The sequence below is a fragment of the Leucopleurus acutus genome (genome assembly GCF_964270905.1).
Source record: "Leucopleurus acutus genome assembly, chromosome: 3".
NCBI lineage: Eukaryota > Metazoa > Chordata > Mammalia > Artiodactyla > Delphinidae > Leucopleurus > Leucopleurus acutus.
The window spans coordinates 32,339,768-32,362,482 of record NC_139145.1 but is presented as its reverse complement, the minus strand read 5'-3'; the positions used below and the strand labels follow the sequence as shown (position 1 = coordinate 32,362,482).

General features: G+C 51.1%; 1 protein-coding gene across 1 annotated transcript in view; it reads left to right on the top strand.

Moving 5' to 3' along the window:
• The window catches only part of WWC1 (WW and C2 domain containing 1), a 152,795-nt gene that overhangs the window by 115,370 nt on the left and 14,710 nt on the right, over positions 1-22,715 (top strand). Inside the window, exons 10-17 of the mRNA XM_082835734.1 lie at positions 2,469-2,558; positions 3,367-3,902; positions 7,609-7,717; positions 8,116-8,196; positions 8,866-8,952; positions 10,165-10,357; positions 15,803-15,955; positions 16,595-16,686. Of these exons, the coding sequence (XP_082691860.1) occupies positions 2,469-2,558; positions 3,367-3,902; positions 7,609-7,717; positions 8,116-8,196; positions 8,866-8,952; positions 10,165-10,357; positions 15,803-15,955; positions 16,595-16,686 (1,341 nt within the window). The remainder of the gene's footprint in view (positions 1-2,468; positions 2,559-3,366; positions 3,903-7,608; positions 7,718-8,115; positions 8,197-8,865; positions 8,953-10,164; positions 10,358-15,802; positions 15,956-16,594; positions 16,687-22,715) is intronic.

Sequence of the window (22,715 nt, the reverse complement as noted above, 5' to 3'; positions counted from 1 at the left end):
ATGGCCAGCGAAGCCCAATACCTGTAGGAGGCCGCCGCGGCGTCTATGTGTGGCTGCTGGTAGCTACACCCCTGTGCTCGGGAGGTCAAGGCCATCTGGCTCCCAGTCCCCTCAGCCTCCTGTTGGGGCTCTACTGGGGACCTGCACTTACTGCCAGAGCACACCTCTGTGGTCTCCTCCCAGGGGAGAGGAAAACAAAGGTGGAAATGGTGGCCCAGGCTGCACCTTGACCCCAGATCTCACACCCTTTCAAGGTCTTGCTCTCATGAAGGGTCAGATTCCATAGTCGTGTCCATTGCGCTGAAAACTGGGATTTTGTTCATTATGGGCTCCATCTGCCAGCCCCCCTAGTCCCGGGCAGGGCTCTGGAAAAACAGGGCTGGGGACAGAGCTGGCCAAGAACCATGCCGAGGCCGCGGCTCCCGTGGTCTTTTCTGAAATTTCACAAGGCCAGTTCCCCAGTGACTGGTCCTGCCCCTCCCTTATCACTTTGCAGTTGTGTCTAAAGCAAACTCTGGTCTTCACGGCAGGGCCTGTGTTGGAGGCCTTGGGCGTGTCAGTGGAGGGATGGTGTGGTTAGGTTTTTTCCATGGAAATGAACTCTTCCTCTCAGGCCCCAGGCTGGGTTGGCTGTGCTCTGGGAGCAATGAGTCAGTCATTCCTCCTGCAGCAGGATGGCATAAGGGGATAAGATGCCAACGGTGGGACATATCTGTCCAGGGGAGATTTAACATCCAGGTCTCTCAGCAGAGCAAATGAGCTTTCCCTCCCGTCAACTGGGGAAAAGTCTTCCATTCAGCAGTAACTTTCCAAGCACATCCATGTGGTGGGCGCCATGCTAGGGGCTGAGAGGGTGAGGCGTAGTTCCTGCCTTACAGTCCCCAGCCAGTGCAGCAGCTCGGAAACCTTACTGTGCCTAAAAGTCACCTGGAATAGGGAATAAAGATGCAGATTCCAGGGAATTCCCTGGCGGTCCAGTGGTTAGGACCTGGCACTTTCGCTGCCGGGGCCCGGGTTCAATCTCTGGTTGGAGAACTCAGATCCTGGAAGCTGCACAGCGTGGCCAAAAAAAAAGATGCAGATTCCTGAGCCCTGCCCCTAGACTTTCTGATTCAGTAGATCTAAATAGAATCCAGGGATGTGCATTTAATAAGCACACCTCCCCTTCTGCGGGGGGAGCTCTGTGGGCCACAGACAGAGAGCCACTAATCTAGTGGATGCAGGAGAGCAGCCCAAGTCATGAGTGGGTGATGGAGCTCCTTCCCTGTCAGATCCAAGGAGCAGCACCCTCTCTGGAGCCCACCCAAGCTGCCCCCGTGGGGAATTTCAGGAGAAACTGGGGGCTGAGCAGAGCCTATATCCAGCCATCCCTTCTAAACTCAAGGGTTTTGCCTTCAGGAAGGGAGCTGCTGAATTGGGCTCTGGTGTGGGCATGCCTGGGTGCAGGCCTTAGTTCCCGGGTTCTGACTCTGTCACGCTCACCTGGATCCTCCCCAGGCTCTCTGGAACCGCTCTTTTCAGCTCCTTGGCTGACTATTGCCCATCCATTCAGCCTTGGGATGACAGACTCAGAGCTCAGTCCTGGACCCTCCTTTTTTTTCCTTCTATATTTTACCCTAAGATGGTGCATTCATTTGTTAGGGCTGCCAAACCAAAGTTCCACAAGCTGGATGACTTAAACAACGGTAATTTATTTCCTCACAGTCCTGGAAGCCACAAGTCCAAGGACAAGGTGTTGGCAGGGTTGTTTCTCCTGAGATCTCTCTCCTTGGTCTGTGGATGGCCATCTACACATGGTCATCTACTGTGTCTTCACTTGGTCTTCTCTCTCTGCATGTCTGTACACAGCGTAGGGAGGGATGGTTGGGTGGATTCCTAATTCTGCCAGTAACTCTCTAGCTTTAAGTAAACGATTTAACTCTAAGAGCCTCAGTTTTCTCGTATATAAAGTGGTTAATGGTTAAAAAAAAAAAATTCTTGGGCTTCCCTGGTGGCGCAGTGGTTGAGAGTCCGCCTGCCGATGCAGGGGACACGGGTTCGTGCCCCGGTCCAGGAAGGTCCCACATGCCACAGAGCGGCTGGGCCCGTGAGCCGTGGCTGCTGGGCCTGCACGTCCGGAGCCTGTGCTCTGCAACGGGAGAGGCCACAACAGTGAGAGGCCCGCGTACCGCAAAAAAAAAAAAATTCTTACTATGCCGGGTTATTGTGCAAATGATTTAAGGCAATGTTATAAGTTTCCTAGTCAGCCCCTGGTATATAGCAGGTGATGCATATAGCAGTTACTATAGGATTATACGTAGAGGCCATACCTCTCCAAACATCATAATATAACGCCTCCAGGAAGTTCTTGTGTGTGCGTCTGTGGGTCTGTGCGTACATCTCCATGAGCCCATGCCTGTGATTCCTCTTATGGGCAGATGGAGGCGGGTTCCCTCCGAGCTCTCCACTCATGCCTTCTCTTCCTTCAGGTTGAAGTTAAACAGTAAGAGGAACCAGCTGGTGAGAGAGCTTGAGGAAGCCACCCGGCAGGTAGCAGCTCTGCACTGCCAGCTGAAAAGGTGAGTAGTAGGCAGTGGGGTGAGCGCTCCCCTGGGCACGGCCATATGCAGGCGTCCCGAGGCAGCCCAGCCCAGCTTCTGCCCTTCGCGTGTCCTCCATGGCCTGAGCGTGCCCGTTTAGAAGCAGAGCAGGCAGACGGATGATCTGGGGGACTCGCTCTGAGCCTGGTGTGGCTGGGGGCAGGGCCCTTCACCTCCCCAGACCACAGCCTCCTTGGTCCTCTGACAACACAACAGAAGGCCCCAGTTGGGTGCTAGTGTGTCTTGTTCACGTCTCTCCAGCCCACCTGCACAACACAGAGAGGGTAGGCCTCGGGCTGGGGCCTCGGTAGGCAACGTGGCTGGAATTTTATCACAACGTTCTGTTCTCATCAAATATTTTTAACAGTTGACAATGCTTTTCAAATTACACTTAGGATATAACGTTTCCTTTTTCAGAAAACTATATTAACGTGTAAAAAGTGAGTTGAGTTGAAGGAAAATATTAAGCAGCATTATTGGGGGCTGCATTCAGATATGGAGAAATATGCAAATGGAATGCCGCTGGTGGAGGTTTGAGAAACAGATATTGAGGAGAAAGTGGACTTTTAAGGCAGCTGGCTTGGGTTCGAATCCCAGCTCTGCCGGCTCGTAATTAGGTGGCCTTCTCGGGATATCCTCTTTAGTGAAATGGGGATGCGTGGTCCACCCTGGAGACTGTCAAGAGGGTCTGATGAGATGTTGCATTCTCAGTGCACGTGGTGCTTTTCGGGGGAAGTTCGGGGCGGCCCACCCACTCTGTGTCCTCGCCTTCCCTCCCCTGCCCCAGCCTCTCTGGCAGCATGCAGAGCCTGTCCTCGGGCAGCAGCCCCGGATCCCTCACGTCCAGCCGGGGCTCCCTGGCCGCCTCTAGCCTGGACTCCTCCACCTCAGCCAGCTTCACCGACCTCTACTATGACCCCTTCGAACAGCTGGACTCGGAACTACAGAGCAAGGTGGAATTCCTGCTCCTGGAGGGGGCCACGGGCTTCCGGCCCTCGGGCTGCATCACCACCATCCACGAGGACGAGGTGGCCAAGACCCAGAAGGCAGAGGGGGGCGGCCGCCTGCAGGCCCTGCGCTCCTTGTCCGGCACTCCAAAGTCCATGAGCTCCCTGTCCCCCCGTTCCTCGCTCTCCTCCCCATCCCCGCCCTGCTCCCCTCTCATCGCTGACCCCCTCCTGGCTGGAGACGCCTTCCTGAGCAACCTGGAGTTTGAAGACCCCGAGCTGAGTGCCACTCTTTGCGAACTGAGCCTTGGCAACAGCACCCGGGAGAGGTACCGGCTGGAGGAACCCGGAACAGAGGGCAAGCCTCTGGGCCAAGGTACAGGGCACCACATCTGGAGGGCGGGAGCCTCCAGGAGGGAGGAGGGTGGGAATTGTGCTCGGGTCCGAGTTCCAGACCCCAGTGATAATTATGGGCAACGTGGTTTGGGGTTTTTTTAATTAATTAATTAAGTTTATTTTTGGCTGCGTTGAGTCTACGTTGCTGCGCGCGGGCTTTCTCTAATTGCGGTGAGCGGGGGCTACTCTTTGTTGTGGTGCCCGGGCTTCTCATTGCAGTGGCTTCTCTTGTGGCAGAGCACGGGCTCTAGGTGTGTGGGCTTCAGTAGTTGCGGCATGCGGCCTCAGTAGTTGTGGCTCGCGGGCTCTAGAGCGCAGGCCCAGTAGTTGTGGCACACGGGCTTAGTTGCTCCGCGGCATGTGGGACATTCCCCGACCAGGGCTCAAACCTGCGTCCACTGCATTGGCAGGCGGATTCTTAACCACTGCGCCACCAGGGAAGCCCCTATGGGCAACATTTACTGACTGCTTTCTATGTGCCAGATCTTTACATGGTATATTGATTTATTTATTCATTCAGTAGGTATTTATTATGTGTTTACTATGGTCTAGGTCTTGAGCGAAGGGTTTTCCATGGTGGGTTCATTCATGCAACAGATATTAAGTACCTCCTGAAACTAAATGCCAGGTCCTGTGCTAATGGGTGTACATGGATTCATTCATTCTTTCATTCAACTGATATGCCATGTGGGTTAGTCACAAGGATACAGCGTGGAGGACAGACAAGGTCCTGGTTCCCGTGAAGCCTACATGCAAATGAAGGCACAGACAATAACTGTACAAGCAGACCAATAAAAGCACTAGGAAGAAAATAAAACAGGGCAGGGCTTCCCCGGTGGCACAGTGGTTGAGAGTCTGCCTGCTGATGCAGGGGACGTGGGTTCGTGCCCTGGTCCGGGAGGATCCCACATGCCGCGGAGCGGCTGGGCCCGTGAGCCATGGCCGCTGAGCCTGCGCGTCCAGAGCCTGTGCTCCGCAACGGGAGAAGCCACAACAGTGAGAGGCCCGCGTACCGCAAAAAAAACAAATAAATAAAACAGGGCATGTGATGGAGCCTTTCAGGTTGGGTTAGGGCTGCCAGTTCAGGTTGGGTGGTGAAGGAAGGCGACACTTGAACAGAGCCTTGAGCGGTGAGAGGGAGCCAGCCTTGGGAGAAGCAAGAGCAAAGTCTCTGAGGCTGGAGCAAGGGGCTGCAAGAGGGGCCAGAGGGAGGAGATCACCAACAAGGCAGAGAATTGGGCAGAGTACGGGTTGTGTAAGGTAAGGAGTTTACGTTTTACCCTCATTGCAGCGAGGATCCATGTGACTGTTTGAAGCCAGGGAATGATATGACTCCCATCCTGCATGGGGTCAGAAAAGAGCATTATGGTGTGGACTGAGATTCAGGTCGGAAGCTGATGATGACAGCTAAGATTTATTACAAGAAAAATCTTTAGCAGCAACCACATAATAAATTATAATAGTTAAAATTCATTGGGGTGCATTATGTGGTGAGCAATGTGCTTTATATGATGAAATAGGTTACTTCCATTATACCCATTTCACAGATGAGGAAACAGAGGTTCAGAGAGGTGCTTCCCCAGCAGGTGGGGAAGCAGGGATTGGAATCTGGGTGTTTCTGACCCCAGAGTCCAATCTCTTTATCATCATGCTCCCCTTAGGACATGAGGCAGCTCTGTGTATTCATTCCTAAGACACTCCTGGTGCTTGCTGATGCCATCATGCCTATGGTATGAAGGTCAGGACTGAGCAGGGTGATTTATCAAGTTCAGGTGTGCAAGATAACAGGCACCGTTAGGCATACTTACTCACATAAGCCTCACAACACCACTATGAGGTGGGGGCTATTATTATCCTCCTCTTACAGACTGAAAGGAATGAGACTCAGCAAGGTTAAGTGACTTGTCCAAGGTCATTGTCACTGCTGTGAAGCGGTAGAGTCAGGACTGGCTCTAGGACCACCTGCCCAGAACCCACAATGAGCCACGTGCCAGCTCTGTCGGCAAAGGGCTCCTGGTCCTGGCTCCCGTGAGGCCAGCTAGAAGCTCAACCCACTTCAGCCGTCAGCTCCAGGAATGGGTGGGAGGGCTGCCGCTGCACCCGGAGCTATCAGTTCCTTCGTGTGCAAGGGCCAGTGGGAGCAAGGGGGAAACGATGAGGTTTCCCAGTTAATTAAAGGCTCTGCTGGGTGCATGCCAGCCGCTTCCTTAGAAGAGGAGCTGAGAGATCCCTGGGGCTCCCTCACCGGGAAGGGAGTCTTGCTGAGTGCCCTCAAACAAAAATAAAAACAGGCTTCCTGCCGCAGCCGGTGGCAAGCTGCAGAAAATTGTTCCCTGGAGAGGAGGGGTGTGCAGGTGGGACCCCCAACAAGGCTCAAGAAGCGTTCCCGGCGCTCCCTGTCTAAAGGCTGCGATAAGCTGGCTCGGGGATGCTGGGACCCCAACCGAGTGCAGGGAGCGACCCCCATCCCCCCGCCTCCCGCCACGACGTTCGTGCAGCTTGGGGGCCAGAGCCCGCTCGCGTCTCAGGTCGGCGTTTCTTCATGCCACCTCCAGAAGCGTTCCCCGCTGCCAGATGATGCCGGGCTGAGCCCAGACACTAAGCAGGTTATGCGATTAGTGCCACTGTTCAGTCAGCAGACAAATTAATCTCCTTAAGTGGTTTAGTGGAGGGTGGAGAGGGGTGGGTCCGAAGGCAGGAGGTCTCCAGGGCTGCAGCAGCAGACGTGGGACACAGGCTGGGAAAGCCACGCCCACATGGCCCCTTGGCTTCTCCCAGGCTCACTGTCACCATCCCCATCCCCAGCCCCTTCTCCAGTGTGCCCACCCCCCGCCCATGTGCCTGGCACACAGGGAAGTGCTGGCCGTGAGGCTGAAGCCCCTGAATCTGTCCTTCCCCTGCTGCGTGGAGGTCAGGAGCTGTCCTATTCACCTTAGTAGCTCTGAACTTAGCAGTGGACCTGGCACACCGTCAGCGCCCATTACTTGGGGCAGGAAGGAATGTGCAGTGTGTGCTGAATGCTTGGGCCTGAGCCCCAGGTAGAGACTTCTGAGGGCCTCTGTCAAGGGCAGGAGAGATGGGCTGAGTTAGGAATGGAATGGGATAGGCGAGTAGGACAGCCAGTACTTACTCCCTTCCTCCTCCTCTTGCCCCTCCCAAGGGGGTCCGGGGGCTGTTATTTTGCCCCAGGTGTGTAGGGATCGATCTAGAAGACATCACTGTAGTGATGGGAGTGATAGTCGTAGTAGCTAAGGATGATGGTACTGACTTTTCTAGAGCACTTCCCCTGCACCAGTCTCTGTACTAAGGACTTCCCTTTATCATCACATCCAGTCTTCCCAACAGCCCTGCAAGGCAGGTATTATTATCCCCATTTTACAGATGAGGAATGCAGGGCTGAGAGGGAGTAAATCGGTGTCCCACTGTCATGAAGCAGTATGTGGCAGAACTGCGATTTGAACCCAGGTGGTTTGGCTCTAGAGTCTGAGACGTTAAACACAGAGTCACATGCTACCCTTTCCTTCACCGCAAAAAAAGGCAGAACCTTGCTGTCAGGTTCAGAGATGGCTGGATTTTGGCGGGACCATGTTAGGACAGTGAGGGGATCAAAAGATGTATCGTGACGACAGTATCCTGATGTCTAAAGCCCGCCTTGCCATCCTTCCTTTTTTCCTCTCTTCTCCCAGCTGCGAATAAGGCTCAGGGGTGCGACCTGAAAGTGGCCTGTGTCTCAGCTGCGGTGTCGGATGAATCCGTGGCCGGGGACAGTGGTGTGTATGAGGCTTCCGTGCAGAGGTGGGTCCCAGAGTCTTGGGAACTCTGAGTATGCAAGGCCCGGGCCTCCTCAGGTGTGTGGGAGGGACCCCCAGGAGGGTGGTGCTGGAGAAGCAGAGTGCTTCTCCTCCCGGGGCTGGAGAGACTTCACGTTTGGGAGACTGCTAGTTCCGCAATTGCCATTAAGGGTGTATGGCTAGAGGAGCAAGTATTAGAGAAAGCGCAGCTGCCGCTTCAAGAGAGGGATCCGGAGTAGCTGTGGGAGGCAGGGTCCACAGGGAGGCTGAGCAGACCCAAACCTTCCTCCCTGAGGACCCAGCTTCTCCCTCCCAGAGAGAACCCTGTCTCTGGAAAATGACTTTGGCCCCTGGTCACTACAGGGAAGCCTGACTCTCTTTCTTTCCTGTGTTGCTTTCCAGACTGGGTGCCTCAGAAGCCGCTGCTTTTGACAGTGACGAGTCAGAAGTAGTGGGTGCAACCCGGGTTCAGATCGCCCTGAAGTAAGTGGCAGGGAGGGCGGGGCAGAGGGGCGTGGTCTGTGCAGGGTCTCCTCCTGGCCTGCAGCGTCTGCAGCATTTGCCCTCACAGCTGCCCAGCGAGGCAGGCAGAACCAGCGGGGCCTGCTGGCAGCTGTGGGCTCCTAACTAAAGGGGGTGGAGTGGGGGGGGGGTCTCTTTCCATGCCCCCCAGTTCCCCATTTCACACAAGAGAAAAAACAAGGTTTGAAGACCTCGTAACTTGCCCGGATTCACTGAGCTGGCCGGTGGCAGAGCCAGGCAGGGACCGAGACCTCCTGCCTTTTGGTCTGTTTGGTCGTTGTTGCCACGGCTTTGGTCTTATCATCTCACCTGGACCGAAGTCAACCCCTGGGGGCTGCAGCCCAGATTTATTGTTTTCTCTTGATGCAGGTTGGCCCCGATATTTTTTAAACTAGGAATTAACTGCCGGTGTTTAAATGTCAGGACGTTTTCTACAACCTCTGGCTTCTCTTTAAAAATTCAGACCGACAGCTCTGGACCTGCATCCCTGCATGGCAACAAACACTGGGCCTGTGCTTCCCAGCTCACCGCAGTCCCCAGAGCAGCCAGCAGCCGCGTCTGTGATTATTAAGGGAGAGAGAGAGAAATGCGTTGCTAACAGGTGCTCCATGTGCCCCCTTTTCATTTCAGGTACGATGAGAAGAATAAGCAGTTTGCAATATTAATCATCCAGCTGAGCAACCTCTCTGCTCTGTCGCTGCAGCAAGACCGGAAAGTGTGAGTGTGTAGCTGACGGGCTGTATGTTATCCTCTCCCGCTCTTGCGCCCATCCCAGGGGACACTCTCCTGCTCTGTTCTGCTCCAACAACAGGCCCCGTAAACCTCTGTGGGTATTTAGCGCCCACGACCGTGATGCACGGTGTCAGTGCCGTGAACGTGGATGCAGGCAGGGCAGCAAACACGCTCACTCTAAAGAGGAGGGCCCCAGACAGCGTCAGACCTTCCGCATACGCGTCCTGAGCCCCTACCAGGTGCCAGCACTAGGGAGGGGGTGGCGAGCAAACCTCCGCCCTTGTAAACTTGAAGCCTGATGAAGAGGCAAGTCACGGCCTCTTTCATCTGCTCTAAGCTCGAGTATTCCACGCAGAAGGAGCCGGGCCTGCCTTTCTGAAGAGCCAGCTCCCATCACTGTGCTTCTCTTGGCAGGTAGCGATGGGTGTTACCTTACAGTTGATGATACAGCAAAGACCTGCGCTGTCTGCCTCCCAGCTCGGTCCTGTGCAGACCGGGTTTATGATTCATTGAGCCCGTCTGCCTACATGTTCCTCCTTTGCTAGACCATAGGCCTTGAGGGCAGCAGCAGGAGCTTATATTTCTGTGGCCTGCACCCAGCCAGCGTCTGGGGTGTGACACGTGGGAAGGAGGAAAGCGGGCCGGAAAACAGGCAAAACAGAAGGAAGACAAGATTGACTGGACGCTGGACTTGTGTGCAGTCTTCGCTGTTACAAACAGGGCCGGGATGAATAACCTTCTGTGTAACTCACTGGTACTTGTGCAGCAGTATCTGTGCCTAGAAGCCAGCTGTCTGGGTCAAAGGGTGAATGCATATGTACTTTTGTTAGGATGGTCACCTTCCCCGCCGCCCGAGTTGTGGCATTTTGCCCTCCTACCAGCGGTTGTATGAGTATTCCTCAGTGTTAACAAGCAGCCGCTCAGATCCTTCTGTTCACAACAGTTTGCACACAGTTGGCCTCAGGCTCCACAAGCTTTGAGGGCCTCATGATTGGGGGATTCAGTAGAAGGAAAAGCAGCACATTGTCCTTGGGGCCCCGATGCATCCCTCATGAATAACTGCATAACTACTGGAGAAATTACAAACTCTTGTCCGCTGTTGTTTCCATGGGGATTTGCAGCAGCCGTTTAGCCTAACACCTGAGCCCCAGACCCAGGCTGACCTGACCCAGGCTCTCCTGTGTTCTGTCCCTCTAGGAACATTCGCGTGGCTATCCTTCCCTGCTCCGAGAGTACCACCTGCCTGTTCCGGACCCGGCCTCTGGACGCCTCGGACACCCTGGTGTTCAACGAGGTGTTCTGGGTGTCCATGTCCTACCCAGCCCTTCACCAGAAGACCTTAAGAGTCGATGTCTGCGCCACCGACAGGAGCCATCTGGAGGCGTGCCTGGTGAGGACTGTGTCTGTCTATCTGTGCAGCCTTCTGTCCTTCTGGGAATTGGTCCACCTTGCACTTCAGGAAGAAGGCTTGGAGAAACACAGCTTGTGCTATCAGCCCAGCCTTTCTTGGGTTGTAGGCAGGGGCTCTTCCACAGATGAACAGCGTTGTTCCCACACTTATTGAGAGCAGGGGAAGGGGGAGGGGGGAGCTCCTTTTTCTGCCGTGGAATTGCAGCGCCACATCCCTTGTGCCTGAGGCTGAGTCACCAGCCTTCCCCACTGTGTGGTCTAAGACTCTTCAATTCTGTCTGTTTCCTTATCTGTAAAACCAGCTCACACTGGCTACCTCACAGGTGGTTCTCTGAGGGTTAAATGAAGCACTAAAGCAGTGCCTCTCGAACTTTCATGTGCACGCAGGTTACCTGAGGCTCTGGTTAAAATGCAGATTCTGATTCAGCAGGTCTGGGTGGGCAGGCAGCAAGATTCTGCATTTCTGTCAAGCTCCCCGGTGATGCCAGTACTGCTGGTCCCCGTAGCAAGGATGTAAAGCAAAGTGTCTGCACACGCTGGGTCTCACGGGAAATCGGTCCCCATCCCTTTCCTGCTTGGCTAGGGTTCATAACAGCGTCATTGCCGTGTATGTTGTTGTTACTGCTCACAGTGATGCAATAGCTTGTGTCAACTGGATGCAATTTATATGCTGGGCTCTGAGCTAAGCTCCTTACTTGTATTATCTCTGTTGATCCTCACTACCATCTTATAAAATAGGTAACTGTTACACCAGTGAGGAAACCGAGGCACAAAGAATTTTCCCAAGGTCACACAGTCAGGAAGTGGCAGGAACAGAGTTAGAACCCAGGCAGGTCCACCCATGTCAGACCCTGGATGTTTTCTGTGTGCCAGCACAGTGCTCCCTGGAGCCCCCAGGTGGGATGGTGACTGCAGGGTTTGGCAGGCAGGGTGGGTGCTGCTGAAGGATGGGGCGGAAAGCTTTTCCAGATCCAGGCTCCAGGGAGTTCCCTGGTGGCCAGTGGTTAGGATTCCAGACTTTCACTGTGTGGCCTGGGTTCAGTCCCTGGTTGGGGAACTGAGAAAACCCACAAGCTGCACAGTGCAGCCAAAAAAAAAAGCGTATATATATATATATACACACACACACCTAGATAGATAGATAGATACAGACACACATACATGTGTGTATATACATAAAAGGATAGGGCTTCCCTGGTGGCGCAGTGGTTGAGAGTCCGCCTGCCGATGCAGGGGACACGGGTTCGTGCCCCGGTCCGGGAAGATCCCGCATGTCGCGGAGCGGCTGGGCCTGTGAGCCATGGCCGCTGAGCCTGCGTGTCTGGAGCCTGTGCTCTGCAACGGGAGAGGCCACAACAGTGAGAGGCCCGTGTACCGCAAAAAAAAAAAAAAAAGGATAGAATTTTTATTTATTTATTATTTATTTATTTTATTTATTTATTTTTGGCTGAGTTGGGTCTTTGTTGCTGCACGCGGGCTTTCTCCAGTTGCAGTGAGCGGGGGCTACGCTTCGTTGTGTTGCACGGGCTTCTCATTGCGGTGGCTTCTCTTTTTGCAGAGCACGGGCTCTGGGCGCGCGGGCTTCAGTAGTTGTGGCGCGCAGGCTCAGTAGTTGTGTTTCGCGGGCTCTAGAGCGCAGGCTCAGTAGTGGTGCTGCACGGGCTTAGTTGCTCCACAGCATGTGGGATCTTCCCGGACCAGGGCTCAAACCCATGCCCCCTGCACTGGCAGGCAGATTCTTAACCTCTGTGCCACCAGGGAAGCCCCAAGGATAGAATTTTTAAAATAGAAATGAATAAACAATCCAGGCTCCTCCAGTGAAGCGTTTCCTTAGCCCCGAGCATTCCTAAATGAGAAGAGACTCAATCCTTTTTCTTCTCCTAATTGGATGCCTTTTATTCCTCCTTCCTAATTGATGTCTGGCCATTGCTGGTTGCCATGGCAGCAGCCAAAGCGCTCATCCCGCCGTGGCTTGTCTCCGTCCACGGCCAACGGGAAGCCTCTGTTCCCGTGTCCCGTGGGGACGTGAGTGTTAGGCTGTTGTGTATTGGTGGCTGGAGGAGGAAAGGAAGTGAGACAAGAGGAGGAAGGGCCATAGGCTCCCAAGCACAGTCTCCCCGCACTGCTGGGTTTGTGGAATCCCTGGTCTGTTTTGAGCCATTTAACCAGCCGGGCAAGGACAATAGTACCCATCCTGAGTAGTGTCTGCGTGTCTAGTACTGGGTTAAGAACTTTGTGTGCAGTAGCTCATTTAATCCTCACGACAGCCCTGGGAAGCAATATTAGGATTATCTCCATCTGACAAATAAGGGATCGAGGCCCAGAAAGGCTAATTAACCGGCTCAGATCATCCAGCGAGTAGGTAGAGAAGTCTGGATTTGAACAAGGATTCCAGCATCTTGACGTGTCATCATCACACTATCCTACTGGATTATGGGTTTGGATGAATACTGCCTTCCCCAACATCGTGGGCAACAGTTCCACCAAATGCTTTAGGGTGGCATCGCAGGAGTCACGGGCTTTCCAGCCGGATCCTGGTTACTCAGGCCCTGACTGTGCACGTTCTGTAAAGGCAGCCCCCTGCCCAGGCCCCACTCATATCCCACGTCTCACCACAACCGCCCCCTTGCCCCTTTCTCACTTTGCCATCCCCACTTGGCAAAAACCCAGCCCCATCAAAGTGAACCCTCCCCTCCTCTCCACCCGTGCAATTGGAGCAAAACGCACACACCACCGCCCTGCAGTGTCATTTTAAAATCGTGGTCACGAACCTCCCGTGAGCCCTCTTGCTGCCCAGCGTTTATACTGTGTCTCCCTGGACCACTTACTGTCCTGCTTGTCTCAGTGACACATTCTTATCCTCTCCTCTCTCCTTGCCCTTACTCTCCCTCCGCTGAGGCCCTCCCTTCACACCCAGTTCTGGAAGAGTAGAAGGAACCCCACAGCTGCCACGCCGCATCTACCTGTCCTCGTGGGCTCTGCTGTTCTTCCCGGAGCTAAGGATGCGCCCTCCCCACTCCCATCTAGGGCCATCCTCTCTCAAGGGCGTCACGCCAACCGTTACTCTTTTGCTCTCTCCTGTGTCTCCAGTTTTCCCTCCTTACTGGATCTGGCCTGTGAGTATGCCAACATACAGTTATTTCTCCCCTGCTTTAAAAAAAATTTTTTTAACCCCATTTCTTCCTCCCGTTACTACATTATTTTTTTCCTTTGCTCTCTAGCAACGCGTGAAAGAGGTGTGTGTGTTCTCTCTGTATCTCAGTCCACGTGGGCTTTTGCCCTCATCGTTCCACCAGAAGTGTGCTCATCAGGGACCTCCTTGTTGCTAAATCCGGTGGCCGCCTCTCCATCCTTGTCCCTCTTGGCCTGCCTACAGCGTTTGGCACAATTGCTCACTCCATCTTCCTCAGCATCCTTTGCCCTGACTTGGCTTCCCAGACCGCTCGCTCTCCTGGCCTTCTTCCCCCATCACTGGCCTTCTCTGTCTGTCTCGTTTGCAGATTCTTACTCATTTCCCTAACCTCTCTCTGTTTGGAGGCCGCAGAGCTCAGGCCTTGCTCCTCTCCCCTTTTCTACTTGGCGTGCCCTGCTTCAGTGATCTCGTCCTGTCCCCTGGCTTCGAACACCATCCCATGTGATGGCGCCCTCCTGGGCCTTTCCACTTTTCTCGGCGTTGTATGTCCGCTGCCGGAATCCACATCTCCTCCTGCATGTCCAGTAGCCATCACCAGTGATGTGTCCACAAGCACGCCCCTGATCTTTCCTTCCGTGTCTTCACTGTCTCAGCTGAAGGCAACCCCATTCTTCCACTGCCCAAGCCAGAGACATCAGGGTCATCCTGGACCCCATTCTTCCTCTCATACCCCACCTCCAATCCTTCAGGACCTCCTGGAAGGTCTGCCTTCAGGAGATCCCCAGATTCCAACCACTTCTCTCCGTGCTCCTGACCTACTACCACCTCTTGCCCAATGGTTGCAGAATCCCCCACTGGATCCCCCTGTTTCTATTCTTGCTGCCCTTCGTCTCCTTTCAACACGGTAGCCAGGGGCATCCTGTTAAATTGCAGATGACTGCACGCCACTCCTCTACTTGAAGCCTTAGGATGGCGTCTGTCTCCACCCAGAGTCAACACCTGGGCCTTTGCCTGGCCCCCCAGGCCCTCCAGGGTCTGCTCCTTGTCATCTCTTGGATTTTATCCCCAAGACTCTTCTTCCAGCCTCCTTTTACCCCTTGAATACACCCGCACGCCCCCTTCCCCAGCGCTTCGCACTGCTGTCCTCTCTAACCGGAATTCCCTTCTCCCGGGTATTGATGGGCAAATCTCACTCCCTCCCCTCATTCTGATCTTAACCCGAAGGTCACCTTCTATGTGACTACTTCCTTCCACCCTATTTAAAATCACATTGCCCCCTCCACTGTCTTACCCCCTCCTCTCCACTTTCCCTGTGTTATTTTCTCTGCGGCACTTTACATCACCTCATATTCCTCTATATCGTAGGTATTAGGGTACATGTTATTTTCACATTTTATCACCTGTGAAATCAAGATGCAGTGTATACTAGATGGCAGGTCATAGTCTAATTGGCTATTTTTCTTTCTTAGTGGTACATGAAATAATAATACACTTCATAATCGATGGCATCTTAGACTCTATGAGACACAATATAGAAGTTACTTATTGATTATCTGATTCCCCCAGACTGGAATAGAAGCTCATGAGGGCAGGGATTTTTCTCTGCCTTAAATCCTTCCATATCCAGAACACCCAGAACAGTGCCTGGCACACAGAGGCTCCTTGGAAAATGGGTGTGTGTTGAATAAACGAATGAACAAATGCATAAATGCCATCAGGGTGCGTCCAGTTTACTGAGGTAGACCATTCACGCCTATGAGCCGGCCTAAAATTGACTGTTATCTTGTTGGAATTAATGTAGCCTGGAGAACTCTCTACATCACTACCTAGGGATCTTCCTTATTTTTGTTCATAGCTGTGTAATATTCCACCCTATAGATATATTACAGTTTATGCCTCCAGTCCCCTGTTTCTGGAGCTTTGAGTTGTTTTCCTTGACATCAGTCCTGGTCATGATGTTTTCTGACTCTGACACCAAAAGCAAAAATCAACAAGTGGAACTACCTCAAACAAAAGCTTCTGCACAGCAAAGGAAATCATCAACAAAATGAAAAGGCAACCTACTGAATGGGAGAAAATATTTGCAAATCATGTATCTGATAAATATTTAAGGAACCCATACAACTCAATGAAAGAATAAGTTAGTGAACAAGTGAGTTATTGGAAAATGATCAGCACCTAGCCATTTCTTCCTCCCAGGAAGCTTCTGTCTCACCTGGAGTGGTGTTTTGCATACTGCCCCCAGAGTACCTTGTCACCCCCTGGTTGTGCTTTTTTTACCATTCTCCACAGGGAGGCGCCCAGATCAGCCTGGCTGAGGTCTGCCGGTCCGGGGAGAGGTCGACTCGCTGGTACAACCTCCTGAGCTACAAATACTTGAAGAAACAGAGCAGGGAGCCCAAACCAGTGGGAGCCATGGCCCCCATGCCAGGACCTGAAAGCACGGTGAGCTGGGCCACAGCTTTGCACCCTTCTCCTGCACATGCGGCACCTGGCTAGATGGAAGGAAAAGCCTCTCCCTGAATTGGAGATGGCTGGACATCAGAGGTGGAGTAATTATTAGAAGAAACTGAGTCTCAGAGACATTAAATAATTTCCTCAAGTCACACAGGCTTCCTCACCATAGACACCATTCTGTATGAAGACTCTTCCTCTAGGAAGCCTTCCCTGAATACAGCCCCCAAGCTAGCTTTGCCACCATGCCTCTGTTCTCAAACATCCGGTACTTATCTCTCTCATAGTCCTTCCCAGATTGTTTTGTTATTGATGGTTTATGGGATGGTCTCCCTGACTACACCATGCTCTCCTTACAGCCGGAGACCTATAATTCCGTCTCATGCAAACACTAAACTTGGCTGTCTTCCAAACTCTGTCTGTACATGCAGAGGTTATTCTCCAGAGAACTGCCAGTTCGAAGAACTGAGGACTGTATTTCCAATTTGTGTGACTCTACAGCAAGACGCTTACCCACTCCGGTCTTCAGTTTTACCCTCCGTTCACTGGGAGGGTGACACACTCTGATTCCTGCTGGGTGGAGCTATGCCCATGGTGTATAGATGGACCCATCAGCCTTTGTCTCTGCAGGATGCCGTGTCTGCTTTGCTGGAACAGACAGCCGTGGAGCTGGAGAAGAGGCAGGAGGGAAGGAGCAGCGCACAGACCCTGGAAGACAGCTGGTAAGTGAGGGTGTCCCTGGGAACTGACCTGGCTTGGACCTGGGCCCAAGGATGAGATCCCCAAATACCAGGGCAACCAACAGAAGTGTTCCTCTGTGGAAACGGAGAACCTCTCTCCCCGTGGGTTCTCTATAGGCAAAAAGGCAGTATATAGTCTGATACAGTAGTTCCCAAAATCCCTTCCCAGTTGGTCATTTTGTGTTCCAGGAATTACTCATGCTAGTTCACATCTAATATTAGAGTTTGTCTTGATGAACTTACATTTATTTTGGTTAAAAAAAAAATTCTTAGGAAGCTTTATATTACTAGAAGTGGAAATAAGTATAATTTGTCATAAATTGAAGATTCCTCAGTAAGGAATTCCAGTTGACTGCTAGAAACAGAGAGCAGAAATAATGGGCTTAAACAAGATAGAAGTTTACTTCTTTGTTACTTAAAAAGAAGACTGGGAAAAGGCATTCCAGGGTGCATCTGTCAGCCCCATGATGTTACTGGGAACCCAGGCTCTTTCTCTCATTCTGCTTTGCTGGCCTTATGTGTGACCTCCATCATCAAGGCTGCTAAGCACAGAATGGCTGCGGAGTCACCAGCCATCAGGCAGGCATCAGGAAAGAGGAAAGACAACAGAGTCTTCCTGCGTGCCTTATAACCAAGGAGCATTCCTGAAAGTCCCACCCAGCAATTTCTACTTGCTTCTCATTGGCCAAGCTTAGCTTCTTGGCCTACCTAACTGCAAGGGAGACTGGGAAATGAGGTCTCTTAGTTGGCACAAAATTCAGGATTCTGTTACTAAGGAAGAAAGTAGGAACGGATATTGAGTAGGCCATGAGCCAAGTCTGCCTCAGAAGGTAACTGTGGAAGATTAAGCATAATGAAAATACAACAAGAGTATTCAAGTCTAGCTGGGTATATTGCTTGCCAAGGTTCTAAGACTAAGGTCTCCTCTCCCGTTGTTAAAAAGGAAGGTCAGTCAGTGTTTCAGCAATGTAAAAGACATGCTACTGCCCGAGAGAGACTTTCTCCTTGATGTAAACAGGTCTGAAGGAGAAGTGAACAGGACACAGCTTTCTCACTGTGTGATCAGTGTTCTTTAGTCCCTTGTTTACCCACAAAGGGTCTTATGACACACTTTAGGAAACAATGATGTAGACTAGGGTTCAAATCCTAGCTTCATCATTTTTTGTGTAACCTTAGGCAAAGCATTGTTTTTGTTTGTTTGTTTTGTGGTACGAGGGCCTCTCACTGTTGTGGCCTCTCCCGTTGTGGAGCACAGGCTCCGGACGCGCAGGCTCAGCGGCCATGGCTCACGGGCCCAGCCGCTCCGGGGCATGTGGGATCTTCCCAGACCGGGGCACGAACCCGTGTCCCCTGCATCGGCAGGCGGACTCTCAACCACTGCACCACCAGGGAAGCCCCGGCAAAGCGTTTTTAATCTTTGTATTGCAACATAATGTACATACAGAAAGGTTGACTTAAGTGTACAGCTCAGTGAATTCTCGGAAACAAAGCTACCCGTGAATCCAGTGCCCAAATCGAGAAGCAGAGGGTCACTGGCTCTCCGGAAGCCCACACATGCTTAGTCCCTGCCCTCCCCCTCAAGAGCACCCGCTCTTAGGCAAGCCCTTCTGGACCTTGTCTGATCCTCAGCTGAAAAGTGGGAACATCACACCGACTGTGTGGGGTTATCGGAAGGGACTGAAGGAAAAGCCACTGATGAAGTGAAAGCGCAAAGCTCGTAGCAGCCACGCAAGAAACAGCAGAGATTCTTAGCAGTAACTCGAGGAGCAACACGGAGAACTACCAGCTGGAAATGAGCACAGCCTAGGAACCTTGCCATCTGGAGGAAGTGTGTGTAGTTGTACTTGAGTGCATGTGCTCTGAACGCAGACAGATGTGAATTTGGAGTCTCCCTCATCCAACTCCCTGTGGTAGATTCTAGGGCTGGGTGAGGCCTGAGCATCCGTAAGTTTAGAAACTTCCTGGGTAATTCTAAGGTGAAGCCTGGGCTGAGAACCAGGCTCTAACCCTGGTTTCCCTATCTGTGAAATATAGATTTAAGAAATAGCCACCGCACATGGGGAATTTTGTAGCCTCCAATAATTACGCATGCTGAGCACTTAACACAGACCCTTACTCGCAGGAAGCACTCAGTGGCTCTCCTGTTGCAGCCCTAGATTATATGTCTGGTCTCACACGAAGTCTCTCCTTAGTATCTTTCACTCCAGGGGTGAGCAGGTGTTTTCTGGAAAGGGCCAGATAGAAAATGTCTGCTTCGTGGGCCATACGGACTCTGTTATATCCATTCAACCCTGCCGTCGTAGTGTGAAAGCAGCCATAGATGGTACCTACACCAGCCACCGTGATTCTGTCACTGAAGCTTCATTTGCAGACACTGAACTTTGAATTTCACATCATGTGCACACACCGTGAAATTTCACTCTCTCTTCGATTTTTTTTTTCAGCCATTTAAAAATATAAAAACCATTCATAGCTTAGACCTTGCACTGTCCAAAAACAGGCAGTGGGGGCTGGATTTGGCCCACAGGCTGGGCTTCTCTTCCTCCATGTGATAAAGAATAGGACAAGGTTCCTGAATTTTTGTACGTTCGTACGTTTTAGGATTCTCTCTAAATGGTCTCAGTTTCTCTCTTTCCTTCTTTGTCCCACTCCATCTGTGTCTCCCCGCTTCCTTTCCTTTCCCTCCCCCCCACCTCCTTCTCTCTCTCCTCTCTTCCTCCCACCCCCCCCACCCCACCCCACCCCCCGCTTTCTCTTTCTCCTGTCTTTTTCCCTCCCTCTTCCCTCTCTCTCCTTCTCTCTGGCACACTGCAAAGGTCTGATGCCGGAAATAGGCCCAGGACCTGTCTTCCAAAACCCTGGCACAAGATCAGTGGTTTCCGCCAAATTCCAAGCTTATGTTGAGACTTTTCACGCCATCTCCTAGCAACCACCTTCTGTTCTCTCTCCCTTTGTGGCCCCCTCTCTCCCCACCCCTTGCCATTCAAACTTCCCCAGACACTGACTTACAAAGAGGGCTGGGAATCCCAGAGCTGCTATACTGGGGTAAATCCATCTGCAGCCCCCTCCCCCCAGACTGGAGGCTTCTTTTGGTCCTGGAATGTTAACTAGCTCTGCTGTGCCGGCTCAGCTCTGGAGTGGAGGGCTCCAGAGACTGGCCCTCAGTTCTCATCTCCTCTCCTTCCCCCTCGGCACCCAAGGTCCAAAGGAGGGGTGCCGTTGTTACTCCCTCCTTTTATTTGTTTAGGTTTCTTTAGTGCATATAATCAGAAGACTCGATCTTTTTTTAAGATCCACAAGCAAAACAAAACTCTTAGAGGATTAGAAAATATAGAAGAATATAATCACAAACAATGCTAGAGCGAAAACCCTTGTATTTACCTCCTCGGGGACTCGTGTGTGTTTGTCTAGGACAGAGGTTGAGAAGTGGCCTAGCTGAGTCCCAGGGCATGTGTGTTTTATATTTCACCAGGCACTGCAGAATCATTCTCAAGTAAGATTGTCCTAGCAAATGCTCCACCAGCAGTGACCGAGAGTACCCCTAAAGCTACATCCTCTCTGATACAATATAACTGACGAGTATTTAATCAAGAATATGTACGTTTTGTTTTAGCAGATGCTGCTAAATTGACTTCAGAGTATAAATTGGCTGCTCTAATGAACACTCCCCACAGGGATATGCCTTTTTCCCAAACCCTCACTTCATATTATCAGATACATATTTTTAAATTTTTATTTATTTTTGGCCACTGTTCCAAAGGGTGCAAAGATGTGACTAATTATTTTTCTCTTTACAATTGAGGTTTGTTTTTTTTTTTCCCTTCCTGGAAAATACTTAAATCAGCTTCTTAGTCACAAAGAAGAGACTTCCCTAGTGGTTGAGCGCTTCGTGGAACTGAACAAACTTGGATTGGAAACCTGGCTGCACCCCTGAGTGGCCTGTGACACTGGACAAGGCCTACCCACTCTCTGATCCTCCGCTTTTGAATCTGTAAAACAGAGACAAGAGTGTCTTTCAGTGTGGTTGTGAGACCTCCGCGAAGCACCTGCAGTTCATTAAGCCCACAGTCAATGCTGGTTAATGATGTGGCATCTACGCAATCCTCACCAGGGTGCTCCCTGTGAGCACTAATGTTTAATGGCTCCTTTATGTGTAGATCAAGGTGGCTGGGGGGGACTTCCCTGGTGGCGCAGTGGATGAGACTCCGCACTCCCAATGCATGAGGCCCGGGTTCAATCCCTGTTCAGGGAACTAGATCCCACTCGCGTGCCACAACTAAGGAGCCCGCATGCTGCAACAAAGGACCCGGCGAGCCACAACTCAGGAGCCCTGGAGCCGCAGTTAAGGAGCCCACATGCTGCAACAAAGGAGCCTTGAGCTGCAACTAAGGAGCCCACCTGCCACAACTAACAGCCGGTGCAACCAAATTAAAAAAGAAAAAAGGCCAGTGGGGAGAAGCCCCTCCATAGCGATAGTCCCCATCTAAGTGCAAGGGAGGTTTTCATCGCAGGGCTGGGGATGGAGAGCCAAGATCTGTTCTCCCTGTTGGGAAAATCCTAAGGGAGATTTTATGTTTATCCACAGTCTCACTGAGCCAGCTAACTAGGTGTCAGATTCTCTGCTTTTGGCTGGAATTCCTCCAGCTCAGTATGGTAATACTGTCTCATGCTGATCAGAAGCCTGGCGGTTATGTATGTCTTTGCAAAGTAAAGATGGGAATGGAGATAAATTACTAATTAACAAATTCCGTCCATTTGTCACACCAACTCCTTCCAACCCTGGAGCCCAAGGAGAAAGGATAATTATGAAGAGTATCACCAAAAATAAAGTCTCTTCACCAAATGGTACAGCCACCCCATTCGCTAGCCATATAGAAAAAAATAAATTTTGAGTACCATGGACAAAAATTAATCTGCAATGGATCATAGAGCTAAACATAAAAGCTGAAACTATAAAACTTTTAAAAGAAACGACCAGAGAAACTCTTTGCAAAGATTTCTTAGGTACAGCATGAAAAGCACAAACCATTAAAGAGAAAAACTGATAAACTGGACTTCATCACAATCAAAAGCCTCTGTTCTTTGGAAGACACCATTTAGAAGAGGAAAAGGCAAGCCAGAGACTTGGAGAAAATATTTGCAAAGGATTCCTATCTAGAATATATAATGAACTCTTACAACTCTGTAATAAAAAGACAGCCCAATTTTTAAATGGGCTAAAAATTCTAACAGACACCTCGCAAAAGAAAATATGTATGGTCAATAAATGCAGGAAAATATTCTCAACAGGAAAGTGAAAAGTTAAACCAGAACGAGATATGAGTACTCACTCAGTTGAATGACTAAATTTAAAGATTAATAATACCAAGTATAGGTGAGGAACCAGAATTCTCATAATATTACTGTGAATGATATAACCACATGGGAAAAACATTTAATCACTTATACTTACTGTCTGATCCAGCAATTCTACTCCTAGGTGTGTGTGTGTGTGTGTGTGTGTGTGTATATATATATATATATATATATATCTGTAATAGTCTGAATTGTGTCTCCCCAAAATTCAGATATTCAAGCTCTGACCCCAGTACCAGAGAACGACTGTTTTTGAGGACAGGGTCTTTAAAGAGCTGATTCAGTTAACACAAGGCTGTTAAAGTTAGGGTGGGCCCTAATCCATTGTGACATTCTTATAAGAAGAGGAAATTTGGACACACAGAGAGATACCAGGGACAGACATACAGAGGGAAGACCACATGAGGACACAGCATGAAGGTGGCCATCTACAAGTCACAGAAGGAGCCCTCAGAGGAAACTAAACCTGCCCACACCTTGATCTTGGACTTTAAGCCTCCAGAACTGTGGGAAATAAATTCCTGTTGTTAAAGCCACCCAGTCTGTGGTATTGTGTTATGGCAGCCCTAGCAAACTAATACAACGTCCAAGAGGAGTGAAATCCTATTTCTACACAGACTTGTAGGTGAATGTCTATAGAAGCTTTATTCATAATT